Source organism: Pogoniulus pusillus, chromosome 14, assembly GCF_015220805.1.
Source record: "Pogoniulus pusillus isolate bPogPus1 chromosome 14, bPogPus1.pri, whole genome shotgun sequence".
NCBI lineage: Eukaryota > Metazoa > Chordata > Aves > Piciformes > Lybiidae > Pogoniulus > Pogoniulus pusillus.
In genome coordinates this window covers 13,439,221-13,458,157 of record NC_087277.1, presented here as the reverse complement: position 1 = coordinate 13,458,157, position 18,937 = coordinate 13,439,221, and the positions used below count along the sequence as shown (strand labels likewise).

The 18,937-nt window shown below is 40.3% G+C and overlaps 1 protein-coding gene across 1 annotated transcript in view; it reads left to right on the top strand.

Annotated features, from left to right (window-relative positions):
* The window catches only part of NDRG1 (N-myc downstream regulated 1), a 39,835-nt gene extending 21,902 nt beyond the window's left edge, over positions 1-17,933 (top strand). The window contains exons 4-16 of the mRNA XM_064154322.1: positions 2,201-2,306; positions 3,882-4,002; positions 5,804-5,866; positions 7,321-7,381; positions 7,839-7,925; positions 9,395-9,451; positions 10,399-10,502; positions 10,851-10,907; positions 11,781-11,832; positions 12,591-12,638; positions 14,166-14,201; positions 15,594-15,645; positions 16,098-17,933. Coding sequence (XP_064010392.1) covers positions 2,201-2,306; positions 3,882-4,002; positions 5,804-5,866; positions 7,321-7,381; positions 7,839-7,925; positions 9,395-9,451; positions 10,399-10,502; positions 10,851-10,907; positions 11,781-11,832; positions 12,591-12,638; positions 14,166-14,201; positions 15,594-15,645; positions 16,098-16,363 — 1,110 coding nt within the window. The 3' untranslated portion in view covers positions 16,364-17,933. The remainder of the gene's footprint in view (positions 1-2,200; positions 2,307-3,881; positions 4,003-5,803; positions 5,867-7,320; positions 7,382-7,838; positions 7,926-9,394; positions 9,452-10,398; positions 10,503-10,850; positions 10,908-11,780; positions 11,833-12,590; positions 12,639-14,165; positions 14,202-15,593; positions 15,646-16,097) is intronic.
* Positions 17,934-18,937: the final 1,004 nt, after the last annotated feature.

Genomic DNA, 18,937 nt, shown 5'->3' with positions numbered 1-18,937 from the left:
CCAAATTTTGGAAGGTGGTTCCTCCTAAGAAAACACATGCTAGATTTTTCAGTGCTGCTACTGGAAGGATCTAGCAATAACAGTCTGATGATATGAAATGCCTAATAGTCCTGAGCTGCGGAGGAAATAATTCCTGTATGTTCCACACTCAGCAGGAGGTGTGCTACACAATATCACTTACTCTCCTACTGGTGCCAAGATTGCCAAACTGTTGACTTTCATGCTTTGTATTGAAAATTATCTAAGCACAGAAGGAAGGTACAATGTGGAAAATAGTAATTTCTGTTGTTACTAATTAAAACACTTAGTCTCTGGTTTTGTCTTGTGGACCCATTCTAATTTATGCTGTTTTTCCAAGGTCTGTTTTGGTCTTACTGGAAACTTTAACACTGGCTTTTACGAAAGACATTGCTTCTGATTTAATTTAGAGTGAGTTTGGAGTGGTCTAGCATTTGAGGCAGCAAAACCTGAAATTAATCTCTAAACTTATCAAAACCTGATGCAAACGGCAACAGGGAAGACTACTAATTCCCAGGTTTGAAATTTGGCACTTTGGTTATTTGCCAGAGACTTAGTTAATCTTTGATGTCTGAGCTCTACTGAGTAAGTACTTCTCCTGGTCAAACCTGACTCAAATCCTATTTAAGAATGACATCCCCATGAATTAGTCTGTTTTGGTTTTTCTAGCTAGGCATTATGGGAGTCATAAGCCTATGCAGGATAGCAGCTTGTCTATATAACCCAGTTTCCTACTTGGGCAAAGTAGAAACTAGCTACTGTCCTCAGTGTGGCTTGCTGGATTTATCACCCTGTTTTGCCTAAGGATGGTGTTGGATATGGAAGATACAGCTTACCTGCTAAATAATGCAGTAAGTATGCAGAGGAATGGATCTCTAAGAAAACACAAAAACTGGGAATTAGTGCTTCAATGGCATATAGCAGCAAATGCTAAACTTTCCCAGTGTGCAATTGCTGTAATTGTAACTTAAAACTGGTATAAATGTGTAATTGCAAGGAAATTAGGTGAAATGTGGAATGGTGTTGCTTACCATCCTTATTTTCAACAAAATATGTGGTATATTTCTTGTATGAAATTAAGGAGCTGAGATTCAGATCAAAGCTTACCACATCTGATCTCTGAAGAGCTCATAGGTTTTGCTCTCTAAAGCTTTTCTTAGAGTCTGTACCTTCCTGCTTTCTACAGCATAATTTTTAGTAGGTTTGAGTTTCATTTGAGCTTTGCCTCTGGGCATTACTGCACAGAGCAAGTCAAGCCCTGCAGCAGCATGATACAGAATGGCATAGACGTGTTCTGCACAGGAAAGAAAGTATCCTCATTAAATCCAAAGGCTGGCTGCTAACTGCACACTACATTGTCTGTTGTGTGGGCACAGTGGTACTGTACATAAGCGGCATGATTACCTGTGTTGTGATTCTCTTTATACGTGTTGGTGAAGTAACAAATTGCCTATACCCATTTGAAGTTCAACTATAAAAGAAACTAAAGACTGTTCCATATATTGTGGATGTTAGTATAAGCCAAGTCACATTTAACTCAGACATCCAAAAAATAAAAGATGATATTTGAGAAGACTTTGATTAGATAATAAAGCTTTGAGATTGATAAATAGTATTAACTCCTCTTATGTCAAATAATGGCAGTATGCTTCTTACTGTTGTTTCTCTGATGATTACCACAATGATGTTGTGGATATGTTGCTCTATATCATACTTCAGACAGTTATCTTTATGCTCAGGACTATACATAGCAAGCCATAAAGCTAACATGCATAGCTTTGAACAGAAGCATTTTATGCTGGCAACTTGTGCTTTTTCGAATACTGACAGTCATTACTGTTACTTTAGATGTCATTGCACTGAACTACTTTCATCTATTTTTTTTCTTTCACTGCCAACTATTCCTTCAGCATCTGGTTAGTGGTAGTAGCTGAAGTGCTGCTGTAGTAGCCTCTAAACTGGAGTAGGTGACAGCCAAATGTAAAATGTTAGCAGAGAGCTCACACTGTGAGCAAGAATACATTTGTTAGCATGGGAACTGTGGAGATCCCTGGGGTTACAGGCAGACCTGTGCTGGGATGGGACAGGACCTGTGCTCGTGGTCTCACAAAGATCTGCTGCAGCTAGTGTTTGGTGGAGCACTTGGAGAAGCCACTAACAGGCTCCTTCTGTGCTTTACCAGGAGCAAGATGTGGAGACTGTGCATGGCTCAGTCCATGTCACCATGTGTGGGACTCCCAGAGGGAACCGGCCAGCTATCCTCACCTACCATGACATCGGGCTGAATCGTAAGTAGACATTTCATTTAATAGCACAGCTGTGGCCTACTTCCCAATGCTACTGCTGTAGAATCACAGAAACCCTTTGACTGGAAAAGACCTTTATAATCGGAGTCCAACTGTTATCTAACTACCAAGTCTGGTGCTAAACCATGTAATAAAAGGTGGGAAAATGCTGATGGTTAGGAAATCTTTCCCAGGTCCTTGATCACTTATGTGCATTGAAATCTGTTTGGTACCTAATTACTCTCCTACAGCAAGTTTAATTTTCTCTTTTCTTTTTTGTCTTCTGAAGTAAACAATCGGAACATTTCACTTAAAGGAGCTCATAGTGACCATCTATAAATGTTGTAAAAACATGAATGAAGGTATATTGCCAGCAGGGTCAAGAACACTGCTGGTGATTTGTCTTGGGCTCCTGTCTGACAGCCAGTCTTATACAGCTATGGGTTTATATGAATTACCTGTCAAATCAGGATGGCAAAACGAGTGCTGCTATTCCATCCTTAGGCAGTATGAAGAATATAACTTTGATAAGTGCCTTTTGTCTTATTTGCCATATCCAAGAACATAATGACCTAATAGGCAGATGTGTTCTAGTTTGTTTTTATTCAGCAGTACTGTTTGCTTCACACAATTACTGTTAGTCAGTTGTCAATATTTACATTTTAAAACACTTGCAGGTCTTCAAAGTGTGATTATTGATGTGTGGGTGGATATTACTCATAACAAAGCAATCTATTTTCTTGGCTGTTGTTTGTGGATCTGCCTTGCTGTTGCATTTTGTGTGGATCAGGGCAGGACTTAATCTGGATTTCATTTTTTAGTAAGACGTTTCTTTCTAGAGAAGAATGTGCATTGTAATGTGGAGACATTCAGAAACACAGAGAATACTCAGTTGTTTTCTGGGCATCTCAGCAATGATGCTGTGGAATTCATGCTTTCCAATCCAGGAGGAAAACATGCTAAACTTTTCTACACATTAATTAAACATCAGAAATCTAATCACCTCAGAACTGGGAGCTGACAGTACTGAGTGTCCCAGAAGGACACTTTTATCTTGAGCTGCTTGCAGAAGCTGATCATGTAAAGCAGATACTGTAAAGTTTACACAAAAGTGGAAGTCACAATCTCAGCCTAGGATATTTTTTTCTCTTTATTGACAGAAAAAAAAGGATGAGAAACTGGATAATTTTATCGAAGCAAAAACATGGGATGAATACTCTCAGCTTTGTTGTATTAGTATTTTAGTGCTTGATAACAAAACATTTTTTTGAGATTTTGGTATACCAAGCAAATACTTTTGGCAGGTGCAAAAACAACATGGATAAATCTTAGCTGGCTATGAGAAAGGAGCTGTTTGGGGATTCTCCTTTGAGGAATTAAAGCAAATTGGCACAGGTTGCTTTGTAGAAAGGCTTTGGAATAAAAGATTGCTGCTTTTCCCAGACTATAACACAGCTCACTTGATTGAGCCAACTTTTCTTTAACCTGTGGGACAAGTTAATAAATTATTTTTTTGTGGCTTCATACTTACTGTTTTCCCTCAAGATAATTATTCCATATTTTCTTTTCCTTATGAAGATAAAACTTGCTTCAATCCTCTCTTCAACTTTGAGGATATGCAGGAGATTACCCAGCACTTTGCAGTCTGCCATGTGGATGCACCTGGCCAGCAGGATGGAGCACCATCTTTCCAAGCTGGGTGAGTTGCTGGGGAAGCAGCCCAGGCCATCAGACTTATCCTCTTTCTGGAAAAATAGTCTTGATTTGCTGTTTCATTAAAGCACTTGCTGCAAACACAGTATCTGGCTTTTGAACTTGAATCCTGATGCTCTGTTTCTAAGATACTGGATATGTAGAAGCTCTGTTGTGTTGTGCCAGTTCACTGTAAACTTTGAGGCTGTAATTAAGTGTTTTAACTCTGGTAACTCAACTGGTTGTGAAGCAGATGTCTACACTTGTAAATTTATACATCTAGCTACTTTTTTTGTAATGACATTGTGGATGCAGATTAAATTGTTACCATAAACAAGATTGACATTAGGAATTATGCAATGTACTTCTGAAACCCATGGTTTTCATGAAATGGCAACATGGTAGATGTTGAAAAGCAGACGTTATAAACTACCTGGGAAATCCAAGTTGTTAGGGAGTAACAAAGTGATGTACACCTACAGAATAACACAGCTGCATACTCCTGACTGATTTATGTTATGATGCAGCAGCTCTTGGAAACCTGGTGTGACTCTTGTCTTGGCCAAAATGCTTGTCCCATTTAGTTCAAATGAATCAAGTTTATCTTAACATGCCACTTAGGAATTAGCTTGATGGAGGAAGGGAACAGCCAGCATGTCAAGGGGATGGGCCAAGGCAAGGAACAGTTGTTCTGTAAGAACTGGATATTAAGGAGCTTACATGTACCCGGTCTATTTCCCTTCTTAATTTTTAAGCTGGTCTGATGCTGTGGAGGTCATGATGGGCCAGGTTCTCAGATAGTGTTAACTGGCCTGGTTGTCAACCAGCTATTTCAGTCACCTCCCTTTGCATTTGTTTAAATCACAAGCTTTTAAGTGTCTTAACCCTCATGTCCTGAACAAGCATTAACACTTTGGAGTTGTCAGTTACATAGGGCAACCTCATGGTCTATGCTGGTAAAGACCACTGTTTAATAGCATCATGATGACAACACAAAAAGCTGTATTATTGCTTCCAGCCCTTCAGCTGGGAGACTGACATGCTTAAGTTAAAAGCCTCTGTGACATGTTGACACTGGCTTTTATCATGACAAGGTTTAGTTTCCTAAAAAGAAAATGTGAGAAAATAACTTAAAGTAGTTCTACACTGTTTAAGGTTTTAGATTGTTTTGGAGTGATTTCTTTGGTTTTATTTTGGAGAGTAAATTAGAGAATCCTTAGGTGTAGTCCTGATGAGAGAGATTTGAATACTTCCTAGGCAGATGTTCTCCAGCAACTTCAGGTGGATTTTTAATGCACTGACTGGTTGAGATTTTGTACAGACTTTTCTTCCCTCAATTTTATTTCTGCTCTGCAGAGAACCATAGCATTAACTGACAGCTATTTTTATTGAACTTCCTCAGCCCTTCCTGTGACTAATTCTCTCCAATGTTTTATAGCTGTGGAAACCTGTGCCTCTCAACATGCATGCCTATTATTTGCAAGTGGTCTGGATCTCATTGCTGGTCTGTGATGCTGCAGTGAGGGAGCACTTTTTTGTGGTGGACTAAAAAGTGCAAGTGTGGTGAATGTGGTTGACAGCTCACCTCTCAAGTTCAGATTTTCTTCCTAAGTTTTAACTGTTAACTTTTCTTGGGAGAGACTCATTATGGCATATTTTGCTTTTAGCCAAACCAGACATATATCATTTGATAACTTGCACATAATGAGCATATTTGCTATTAAATCCACAGTGACCACTGTGTCCTTAAACCCTGTCTACTCTACTGAACATGGTGTAGTAACTCCACAAACACATATATGTTGTAGGTATGTGTATCCCTCCATGGATCAGTTGGCTGAAATGCTTCCTGGAATCCTGAAACAGTTTGGGTGAGTGCTGAATTATTTACTTGCTTTCCTCATTCTTGTCTCTACATAACACACCAATAGAGCAGGTATTCTGTTGTGCTACCCTTGGCACTTTGCTAGAATTACAAGTGTGGTTGGCTTTTAATTCCTCTGTTCTGGATTCATCACTTTTGCCTTTGTTTCTGAACGAGCTTGGATTTTTTTGTCTTTTCTGAATAGTCTGTTTATTTTTAAACAGGAAGCAACTCAGAGTGAAATCCCATGTACCTAATTGAGGGACTTCCTCCAGTATTTTCTCTGCATCACTCTCAGAGGGGCAGGGCACAATCTGTTCTTAGCACTGCAATAACCTGTGCTTTCCTCTGTGGTTAGCAGAGAACAATCCATCCCATCTGAAGACACGTACTGTTTCATTTTTGTGGCTCAGCTGCCTTAGGGGGCCAGTCCAACCTCCTTCAGCCTCTGCTACCCAATGAAAATGTCAGGTTGCTGATGTTGAAGGGTCTAGTACATCTGTTGTCCACCTACAAATTCAGACGTGTGTATTCCTCTTAAAGCTTAGCTTCAATGGGTGCTGTAGATTAGAAGGGTGCTTGTGGTACACAATGAAGAGTACGAGTAGGCACCTCCAAGGGGATTTAGACCAAACAGAGAAAACCTTGCCTTCAGGGTTAGGCAGCCTTGGAAGACAAACAGGCTGGACTGCTGGCTAGGGTTTTGTTCTCAGACTTAGTACCCCAATTTAGACATAGCTAATACCAGTACCTTGAACCAGTTTACCTCATTACCATTCTGAGGGCTATGTTTTTTGAAATGCCTGATGTAAAGCAGTTCCCAGTTTTGCTCTTGGACTGAAAAAAAAAAAGCTGACATTGTGTCAGTACCTTGAAAATCAATTAAACTGGAGTGCACTTACAAAGCCATGATTTAATATTGTTAGTCAGAACAAAAACTACCCTCAGATATTTTTCTAAAAGCATTGTATAACCTGTTTTTCAGACCGGTTTTTGTCTAGTCTTCCCTTCCAGTGTTTTCTGAGGCCTTGAAGGCAATACTTTAAAACCAATTTCAGTTAATGCAAATATTTGGTTTGTCTCTGCCCTGTTTGGTTATGAAGTTTAAACTTTGTCACCCTAGTGGCTGGATAGCATTAGAGGATTTTTCTGCCAGCCCCCTGTTAGAGAGAAATTAGCATCCCAGTTGGTACTGGAAAGTATTTGCTTAAAGATAAGCAAAAATCACTGCTGCTCTCCAAGGCACGGGGACTAGCATCCTGCCAGTCTACCAAAAACAAACCAGCTGCTGTGCTGAGCTCCTTACTGAGGCCAGTGGCATTGCTGAGGGTCCATGATTTGCCCAAGGTGCAACTCATTTCTCTAGCTACAGGCTGGCATGTGAAAGAGGAAGGCTGCTGACATGGTTGGGTTTATTTTTGGTGCTTGATCATTTGCCTCTTCCCTTTTATTGCTGTGCAGGCTGAAAACCATAATAGGAATGGGAACTGGAGCTGGTGCCTACATCCTAACCAGATTTGCTGTAAGTTTTGTGGAACTTCTCTAAAGTCTGAACCTGATTTCCCTGATGTGCTGTCACCCTTGTAGTGTGTGCAGAGAATTCCTGCCCTGCCGTGCCCATTTAAGTAAGCAGTTAGGCTTTTAAGTGAAATACCACAATCTGCAGGGTAGCTAATCCAGAAGACCTAGCTTTTCCATTTTAAGTCCTGGGCTCTTCCCAGTTAATTTGCAGAAGGTTTTTTTAATGGGAGTTCTCTATTTAAACTGAGGGTGGAGAAGAAGTTAAATCTTAATATCCTCCAGCTGCGCAGCTGAATTGCTGTAACGATTTTTTTTTTCCATACATAATGCTTGTTTTGGGCAAGATAAAACTAGACACTCTGCTCTCCTCTTCAGGAGACAACTTGCTCATTGCAATTTTATGATGACCATGAAGTTGGAAAGCCTGTGTGATGAATTTCAGACCTTTTCTTTTGCAGTTAAACCATGCAGAGATGGTGGAGGGATTAGTTCTCATCAATGTAAACCCATGTGCTGAAGGTTGGATGGACTGGGCAGCAACTAAGGTAAACATGTTTAAGTTAGAAAAATAAGTCATGCTGCAAGCCTGTCTCAAGGCATGGTTGCAGACACAAAATATCCCAGGATAATTCTTCTGGGGATCATTCTTCCAAGCATAGCTCCTGCAAGGCTAGTGATTAAAAACAAAGACTCTGAGGAAATAGATACACATGGTACTGGGGAACTACTGGCTATGGACAAATTAAGAGCTAGTTACTGCTGGGGAAAACCTAATTTAACTCTTACAAAGGATAGTTCTGGATACAAACTTTTTTAAAGTAAACTTCAAGCGTAGCATAACACTCACTTCGTGTCCATGGCTTTGTTTACTAGCACAGTCCAAAATGTGAACTAGAAAAATGTTCAGAACATCTTCCAGGTTTCAATCATCTAAATGAGTCTTACATGCCAAAAAGACTAGAAAAGGCATTAACCACAGGAACTGTGGGCAGATTGTCTATGCAACCAGGCTTTTAAAGTTAAAACGTTCAGATACAAAGAAGCTCCTGTTAACTGTGTTCTTTTGTAGTCATAAACAATGCTGCAATGTGGGAAAAGGGATGCTGAGAACTGGTTTCCAAAATTTTCCTGGAACAAGTATATGTAAATAAGTATACTTGTTACATTACATGTCACTCAGATTTAACCTGTTAAACTCAGGACAAACTTGTGGAAGGCACTTTGTGTCATTCAGGGTCATGTTGAAATGAATGGGAGTTGTTATAAATGCCATGACAAGTGCAAAAATTAATGTGTCATCCATTAACCACATGCAGAGCCAACTCATAATAAATATCTAGACTGCTATTAAATGCAATAACAACCTTGTAAGAGTAGGAGAAACTTTCCAGAGCCGGGTTGTAATGTTCTGTAAAGGCTCAGTCAATTTTTTTAAAGTGATTTTGCATACCAGTTTGTTTTGGTAAATTTGATGTGGAAGTGTGTTTAGTGAACTGCTCTAGACTGAAATGGTGGCAGCTGGTCTGTATTGATTATCTCACCCAGTGTCTTCACTAAATAAATTCTTTGGCTGTTCCTCTGCTGTCCACCTCTCTTAATCATTGCTAAACTAAGGACAACAGCAGGTGCCCTGTGTTCTTCTGTCCTTGCACAGCAAGAGCACATGCTCTGGGACATGAGCTTTTAGGTACCAGCTCCAACATGTTGTTAGAGAGGAGATGGTTGCAGTAATGTTACATGCTTTGCTTGTTGCAGGGAACAATTCCAAGTATACCAATGCTACTAGCAGTATTCTCCCTATATAGCTTCATTAGTAAAGACATCTTAAGTCACCTAAACGTAACAACCCCTAACAGTATTTTAGTCAAATCAAGGGGTGGGGGGAAAATTCGAAGGTGTTACATACATAAAGACAGCAGAGGAGCATCCACTGGTGGTCTTATATGTACTTGAATGTTTTCAGTTGTTCACAGGTTGTTTTCATATCAAATACTTAGATAATCTTGCTGTTCAGATTTCAGGTTGGACAAATGCTCTACCAGATATGGTCATTTCACATCTTTTTGGGAAGGTAAGGGTGTTCAAAAGATTCCTCTGATTTTTTTTTTTTTTCCCCCAATCATCTGTATTTACTCCCTGGCTTTGGAAGGAGAGGAGAAACCTTCACTCAAGAGTACAAAGTTGAACCGTGAGATTGGGTTGACACTCACCTTCCCAGTTTTTTTGGAGATGATAGGCTGCTGTAGGGCTTGCTGTGTCTTAATGACTGAAGTACATCTCAGTTGTGATACTCCCTGTTTACACAGCCAACATAAGCATAATACATGCTTATGTTCTGAGCAGAATTGCCCACAGATTTTTTTAATACACTAATAAACTCCTAACTGTGGGGGAGCTGGTTGTTAGTGCTAGTGGTGCTCTTCAGTTCAGACCTACTTTAATGGGTACTTTAATGGGAAGTGCTATACTGTTTTCTGAGGCTACTTTTCAGTATTTGAAACTGTTAGCAAATGCAATGGAAAACTCCATTTCAGCAGAACAAGAAACCAATTTATAAAGACTATAGAACCAAACTGTTTAAAAATGTTAGTGATTGAAGCCCTTGAAACTTAGTTACTTGCAATTGTGAAATGGAGTTCCATATTACATATGTTTGTAAGCTTTCAGCATCTGCTTTACCCTGGAAACATTTATTGAGTTTCATATCCCGAGTGCTTTTTTTGGTTGTTGTTGCTTTAAAACCTCACACTTGTCTGACTAACCATCTGCACTACAACTACATGTTCTGCAGTCTTCAGAGCTTGACTTTACAACATATGAGGTTTTAAAGCAAGAAAGTGATACTGCAACTGAAGGCTAATACTAATTCTGGGTGACACCACTGAGTTCTAGAAGTTGTCCCTTCCCTAAAGGTGCACTCCTTTTGTTTAGATAAGTCTGATACATGACTGCTGTGCCATGTTTTCAGATCCTTTCAGAAAGTAGCCCCTATTCTGAATGATTCTGTCTCCACTGTAGGAAGAGATTCACAGCAACCATGACCTGATCCATACTTACCGTCAGCATATTATTAATGATATGAATCAAACCAACCTTCATCTCTTTGTCAACTCTTACAACAGGTAAATACATTTACCTGACTTCTAACTGGAAACTGTTTTAAGAGGCTGTCCAGTATTACTTGTGTGGTAGAGTTACTTGTGTTCCCCTAGAACAAAATTCTGCTTGACAGTTCCTTTAGGGATCTCAGGTGGTTTGCTTATGGGAGAAGGACCTTGTGCATTTGTGGGAAGAGAGGTAGTACACTGGGACTGGCATTGATAATTCAGTGGTTCTCCATCAATTGTGGAGGCTAGAACATGTATCATAATAAATTAACACATGTGAGCATCTGTGCATTCTTGAACATAGAAGAACATGAAAGCACCAGGAAAAAAAATCAGACCTTCAATCTCGATTGTTTTTTCCAGTCGACGAGACTTAGAGATTGAGCGTCCTGTTCCTGGAATAAATGTTGTCACCCTTCAGTAAGTATTTTATTTCCTACCAATTCACTTGTACATGATGTGAGCTCAGAGGTGTGACCAATGGGTGCATTGCAGGGCTGAGATGAAATGTGCTTATGAGCTAGAAAAGGATCTTGTCAATTCATGTAGATGAGAGGTTACTTCAAGTCAAGGACCACCATTTAAAAACACTTCTCTTCAAATTCAGAACCATACTAGCTGAAATGGAAAGCTAAAACTTGGTCTGACAGAGTAGTTACTTGAAAAGTAGGTAGCTTCACCTGGAAACGTGTCCTAATTAATGGGAGCTATATCTCCAAATGCACTTAAGCTGTGTCTGTGCAACCACAAGAATGTAAAGGCAGTTAAAAAACCCAAACACAGCAGCAAACCAAAACCCAAACCCTCAGTAAGATGAAGCATGTATGAGAGAGTATCTGCCAGATCTGCTTTTCATTTATGCTGTAACTTATCTTACATAAGTTTTCAAGTCTTCCTCTGCTCAGCTGCTAATGTTTACACACAGACTTTGAGTCTCTTTCTGCTACCAGTTTGTTTAAAATTGGGTGGGAGGTCCAAATGTTGGAGCTCACATGTGCTGGGGAGTGGGGATGAGTTCTTGCTGATGACCACATTCAGTTTCTATAAAGCAAGGAGTAAGAGCTGATTTGCTACAAGGTGGGTAAAAGGAGAAGTTCTCAGGCAAGTTACCAAGGCATCTAATTAGACCTGCAATTAATACAATGGATTTGATGTGTGTTTAAAGTGTTTGGAATACAAACCAAATAGTTTTCACATGTGTAATGGTCTCATTTTCCAGTAACACAACATGTATCTTGGGGCAGGTGCAAGCCACATCACTGAACCAATACCTGTCTGTGTGCTTCCTTGCAGGTGTCCTGTTCTCCTGGTGGTCGGCGACAGTTCCCCAGCAGTGGATGCTGTGGTGTGTATAGATCTCAAGCCGTCTTTGCCACCATGCTGATGGGCAGGCAAGCCAAGGAGCTATGTGAGGCCAGCAAGCTCATGCCTTGCTGACTATTGATCCAGCCCAGCTGACTCTCCTCTTTCAGACTGCAGGAGAGCTGCCACTAGTTCCTCGCTGTTTGTCCCCCTGTCCGAGTGCCATTATTTAATAGCTACTGCGTTAGGAACAATCGCCACAGCAGTTCCAGTGAACCGCAAATGTTTTCCTTTAGAGAGGAATCTGCGGCTGGTATTTTAACTTCTCTGGTGCTGGAGCTGTGCCCAGGGTCACTATGGAAGCAAAGAGCTTCTTTCTGACCATTATAACTTGCCCCAGATGACTGGGTGACTTCAAATGCTGTGCCTTTATGGGCATGCCCAGTCTGCTGGCTGGTGGCCATATGGCTGCTCACCACTTGGGAAGCTACCAGATGACCCAAAGTCACCAGATAAACAACACTTGTTGCCACTGGAGTCTTAGAAACAGATTAAAAAAATCTCCAGTTCTCAACTAATGGTTTTGTTTTTACATGGAAAAGAATACAGGCAGAAATGTGAACTGACCTATTTGGGTTTAAAGGCGTATGTATGGATGCATAAAGTTCTTCACACACAAGCCCAGAATACTCACTTTAGTCTACATTAGGCCAGCAAACAAGTCATTTAATCAGTTTTCCTCCAGCAGTTCATAACTAAAGTCTTGCATATAATGACTTACACTGCTGTTCTTTAATATAGGTTGAATGCAATGCAAAGCTGGACCCAACAAGGACGACACTTCTGAAGGTAATCACACAAGCTGTTTTGTTAAATAAACACTCCCCTCATTTAAAATCAGCTGGATTAACTAAGAAAGCAGAACCAGAGCGATATACTACAGTCCAGAAAGTATGATGAAAATCCATTTCTCATGTGGAAAGGCACTTCCTTCAGGTTAAGAGCATTTTAGTGAAATAAATGAGACTAGGGGCTTCTTGTCAAGGTTAACAACAGGGAATTTCTCAGCTCTTCATTTTAGAACACTTTGGGGTGCAACTTCAGACACTCAGTATTTCACATACCCATAATGAATTTGACTAGAGCTTGCAAAGTTGATCTCAAGGTATTTTGAAAGGTTTGAAAATGACATCATCAGAGTGTAGGTGCAAATCAACTCATTCTGTTTCTGTCCTTGCCTGTCCCTCAGCAGGAGTGTTGGGTGAGTAGACAGTTGATCTGTCAGCCACAGTTTTGTCATCCTGCCTTTTATGAGGAGACAGTCCAGAGCACCTTACTGCTTTTCCAAAAAGTTGATAAGTTGCACTTCCAGACACCAAAACACCATGCAAAGGCTTAGGCTACTACTTGGCATTCAGAGTACAGATGCAGTCTTCAGCTTGTTGCTGATGATGTAAAATTGAATGAGAGCAATAGCATGCGAACAATGAAAAAAAATTGGTCCTGTCTCTGCTGGGAACTTTGAACTGTATTGCTCTTTATTGAATTGGTTAGTGAACATTTAATGAACAATATTTTTTTTTAAGATCCTTTTTCCCTCCTAACATTGAGGAGTTACACTGCTGACCTACCATGTGGGCATGACAGACTCTCTCACTGTCAGTGGCCAGCCTTTGCTCAGTCCAGGGGTACAGCTGATGCCAGATTCTGCTACAGACCCGTTTTGCTGCTAACTAATCCTAGATAGGATTTGGGGTTTCCTGTAGTTTACAACTCAATTGCTTTCAGCTTGTGGTGTTCCTTGGAATGGGACTGTTTTTGTTGGGTTCACTTTGAGGGGTGGAGTGGCAGGAAAAATTAAATGCTCCAAAAATACTGCACGCACTCAAGATAGCTTTTCTAATTTGACGTTCCTTGCTTCTCTTGGCAAGTCAGGCTGATGCTTGCTATCTACAATCTCAGCAAATCATTTTTCCCTCTCACCTCGGGGTTTAGCTGTTTGTTCTGTCTCCTCTGTTTGTCATTCAGGTCAATACTGAGCCATGGTACTGTAATTCAGAGCTGATCTTCTATCCAGGATTAACAAGCTAGTTTCTAAGAAACTGGTGATCACTGCCTAGCAAAAAGAAAGTGCTTATTTGTAACTCCATCTGATGCCTTGCTTGAAGATCAAGACACTTTGAGGTGTTCTCTGGTGTAATTGTAGTTTTGGTAAACATTTAACTGGTTACTTTGATGTGTTCATCTGCGTGTGTTACACAACAAAAGGAAATAGTTTTTCTGCCAGACAGCTAAAAAAGGTCATTTTAATATATCCTGAGCATAAATGATTTCCTCTGGTATTGCACTTACTGGCTGTTCTCATCCACGTTTCAGATGGCTGACTGCGGTGGGCTCCCTCAAGTTTCCCAGGTAGGATTTGAATGGCGGAAATCCTTCCAATCCTGTTCTGCAGCGTGCCAGACTGCAACAAATGGGTGTTTTCCTGTAGGGTACTTGCTGTTCCCAAATGTCAGCCAAAAGGATGGTTATAATTTCACCAATAATGATGTCAGTCGGTCATCTGAGCTTTCTTTTTTCTTCAAAGAGCAGTGAGGCAGAAAATTAAGATTGGGAGGGGACATTATTTCCACTAATTAAGTCTTAACTAAGGAAAGGTCTGAGGCAAGAATGCAGAGATACTCTTTTATGCCTATCTACTATGATAATATGGATTTACCTTGTAGTGTAGAGTTATTGGTTGGACTTGGTAACCCTGAAGGTCTTTTCCAATAGGAACGTTTCTGTGATTCTGTGGATGTTTTTAAAGCATGTTCTCTTTTGGACTATTTATAGTATAGATCAGGAAAGTGGGAGGCAGGAAATAACAACACAGTGTTCCTGCATACACTGAGAATGAACTGGGATTTCTGAAATATTTAAGCATAAATTCCAAGGATGGGAAAGTTAAAACTTACCTATGCTCTAATGTTGTGTCACTTAAGAGGCAAGCAGTAAATCAGCTTTAGAGTGTGATCTAACATCTAAATAGATTTCTGAGCAATGTAATAGGGTGATCATGAATTTAAGGAAAACAATGAGTTTGTAATTGCAGGCAGTTGAGAAGTCCCTGTACAAGCAGTGTGTGCTCTAATAGTGGGAAGAGGCTTTTTTAAAGCTGTGGGTTTTGTGCACTGCTTTTGTTTTGCAAAGTCTATTCCTTGTGATGATTCAGGTAAAATAATGTATCAAAAAAGGCAATATTGGCAGTATTTACAATATGTGCAGTAATTGAGATTGCTGTTGACCTAGCAGCCAAATACGCTTCACAGAGGAAAGCAGTGACTGCCTTATTGCAAGAATGTCAGTCCTAGGCAGTTGTGCTTGCATCTCACCAATATGTGCTTTTGCCCTATAAACATAGTTACCACCTCTGACTAGCTGAATTTGCTCTCTAATTAGGAATTGCTCAGTTGATGACCCTGTATGAACTAGCTATTATGTTTTGTGAGGCTAATCATTTTATTTTGGCTTACTTGCCTCAGTAACTGCACAAGGAAGTTAACACCAGGCTTAAACCACTTGGAGTCACTTCTCTAGAAATCTCATCCTCAAGTGCATGAATCTGTTTGGTAAAATAATAGGTCAGGGGACCAGACCAGGGAGGGGAATGGTGTAATTCTGTCATGTAAATGACGTTTTCAGACGTCCAGTAGACTCTAAAGAGTATTTACGAGGTGCCTGTTAAAGATGAAGCATCTGTAGCATAGTAATGTAAGTAACTTGCTAAGCACTGTAAACATTACTACTCTTTCTCATTTGCAGCCTGCCAAACTTGCAGAAGCTTTCAAATACTTTGTTCAGGGAATGGGATACAGTAAGTATTGCTTTTATGGAATGGTTTACCTGGCAACCAAGTTTTTTTGGCGTGTAAGCGCCCAGAGGCTACTGAACCCAGATGTCAGATCTTTTCCTTGTGCTGTTGTGTAGATGCATTGCTCTCCTGGGCTATCAGCAAAGGTTAAATATCTGAAAGTACTGAGAGATCTGATGAGATTCTGAACTTTTCCTGTGGATTGCTGCAGTCACAGCAACATGCCTTAAAACTCTCTTGAACCCCTCAGTCCTGGTCACCACTTTTGTCTCTGTAATTTGGGCTCCTTAACTGTATGCCTGGAGCCATAGTGGTGCTTCTGCATGTGAAGCTGCCATGAAAAGTGTATATTCAACCTTGAAGTCTTCTCCAAGGGTGGTTAAGGATGGAGAGAAAGGCAAGGGCTTCCTTACAAGCCCATAGAACAAGTCATTAACAAAAAACTCTTCCTCCAGTCCCTTCTGCTAGCATGACCAGGCTGATGAGATCCCGCACTGCTTCTGGCTCCAGTGTAACCTCTTTGGAAGGACAGAGGAGCCGGTCTCACACTGGGGAAGGCACAAGGAGCCGGTCTCACACTGGAGAGGGAACGAGGAGCCGATCCCACACCGGGGATGGTGCCAGGAACCGCTCCCACACAGACACACGCATCGAGCTGACACCGAACTCAGCAAGCAATGCTGAACAATCAAGCCCCAAGTCCATGGAGGTGTCCTGTTAAATGGCTGTGGGAGGTTTAAACTGGTCACAGTGTGCAAATGTAATGGATGCCCCTTGTATCACAAAAGCATAACTGGTATTAATCTCAAGCTATTCAGTAGGATGAACTCTGTTCACCAGGGTCTGACAGGGACCAAAGAAAAGAAGCATCTCATTTGCTCTATCGTTATTCATGTAACTCAGACAGTTGCTGCTATTGTGTCCTCCTTCAAGGGATGCCAAATTCTAAAGGATACTTGCCAAAAGCTGATGTGGTTGTAAATGCTTCACAGTCAAACCAGACTTGCTTAATATCATCCTCTAAAATCAAAGCTGTTACATGCCCCTTTATCTCTCATTCTCTTGAAGTAAACTGGCACAATTTGAGATGAGTTTCAAAGAGGGGGAGAAAAATTCACTATTATGGATGGCTTTTTAAAAAGGAAATGAAACAAATATGGCCTCATGTTGAAGCTGAAGTCAAATTTATTGTATATAGCTTGACATCAAATGATAGAGAAGTTGATGTATTGTGCATTTATAGACCTCCTAATTCACTAGTACTCAAGGCTGTTTTCCTATGTACGATAATATACTACCAAAATAGGCAATTTTAATGTGACTTTGAGATGAACTAAATCTTTAAGCTTTTTTTATTTCACTTTCTGAAATTTAGTTCCAGTCTTCCTTTCCTTCCCTCCTCCTAGACCCTAAAACCTGCTTAGCCAAGTGAGGATGGGATTGAAATTTAATAAGCAAGGTAGTGTTTCCTGTTTGGGATCATGGGCCAAAGAGTTTACCATACTGCAAAAGTTGGTGTAGCTGTCAGAAGTAGTACATATGAGCAAAGCAGAAACAGCTTGATTTTTCACTTCAGGCAGCTTCTTACCTTTGCAGCTCCAAGGTTTTGTGTCCAGCACAATTGTGATAAATTTGGGATTTTGTAAGTGAAGCCAGATCCAGCTGCTCTTTGTCAGGAGAGATGAGTAACTCTGAGATGGCATGTAATTAGATACTGTACATTCAACTGCCACTAATGACTAGATTTGAAACTGATGAGATCTCACTGGTGCTGAGAAGTGTACTCCACAAAGTCGTGGAGTGACAACGCTGTATGCATGAAGTACAGTGTTTAATGATGGCGTAAGTGTAATGATCTACTGGTTCTGTTTCTTTACGTAGCCTACTGATATCTTGGGTTACTTTCTTTGATGCTAGTAGCTTGATACTTTTGCACCAGTCAGATTTTCACTATTGAGTGTTCTTAAGTTTGCCCTTGGCTAGTGGGGCAGGATTTCCTAAGCTCCAGTGCATACATGCTGCATTGCAGTCCTCATACAAATAAGAACACTCAAATGCTGAGCAGTTAAATAGCAAATGTTAATACTTTGGGATTGCTTGTTCAGAAGAACACAGTCTAGGTTACTTTATATTGACTAACTGCAGCTCTTGTGTAGAATATCCATAACAGTTTGTGGGAAGAAAAGACAATTTCCAGAAAGAATAAAGCTATTGTGTAAAGTCTATCAAGAAAAGTTTCTTAATGAAGTATTTGTATTTATTTCAAAACAAATAAATTTGTAACTTTGCAATGTCTGGTGTCTTGATGCTTTTACCAGGAATGCAATAATCTTTCTCAGTCAGAGAATATATTTTTCACTCCTTTGTATCAAGGAGATCTTGTTTTCTTTTGCTCAGATTTCTGCCATTCCCAGTGCTCAGAGCTCTTTTATTTTTTTTCCACTCTAGCTTGCTGTTTGTACTAAGAAAACACACCACACTTCAATATTAAACATTACTATTCAAAGGACTGAAGGATAGTTTTGCTCTAACAAATGTATTTCAAAAATTGATCCTTTTTATGGAGTATAATTTAATTGTTGTGTGCAGTTTTCTTTGCCTCTGTAGATAAGATCTGTGGTCTGTATGCTGACTTCCTTACTGGAGTTGGTGCCATGCTCATGGCATCCTTTCTGTTCACAATCTGATCTGTAAAATCCATTCATGTGTGACATGCTCCTTACCAGTCTCTAGAGGTATTTGGTCATCTTGACTGCAATCACAGATGCTGCTTTGAATTTCTAAATGCTGTTCATTTTGGACCTCTGAAAAGTAGAGAAAGCACTAACGTTTCACAAAGAATTCCCCAAATGAAAGAGGGAGAGGAATATAAAGGTGCAGAAAAGACTGAAAACATTGATATATTTCCATCCTTAAAGCAGAAAGTTTCCTTATTTCAGTTTCTATTTCTCAGTTTCCTGTTAAAGGATTAGGGCTTTTTGTAACTTGAGCAGTATCTGCTCTTCATGGGAAGCATCCCATTGCTGGTTTGGAGTCTCCTTCCTGAGTGGTACAAGGGTCTGGAAGCACTGCAGCAGCTCACTGAGGGTGTTGGTTAAGAGATTGGAGAGCCCTGGGCTTTTCAAGGACAAAAGGGTTGGTGAATTTGCTGGAAGTCCTTTGGGCTGCTCCTTTCTTTTGTATCTCAAAAAAAATCCTGTGGTAGGAAGAAGCACAAGCAAATATTTGGCGTATCTGAGACAAGGCTCTGCTAGATTTGATGAATCAGCAGTCATGATTGGACTGATCCCAGCAA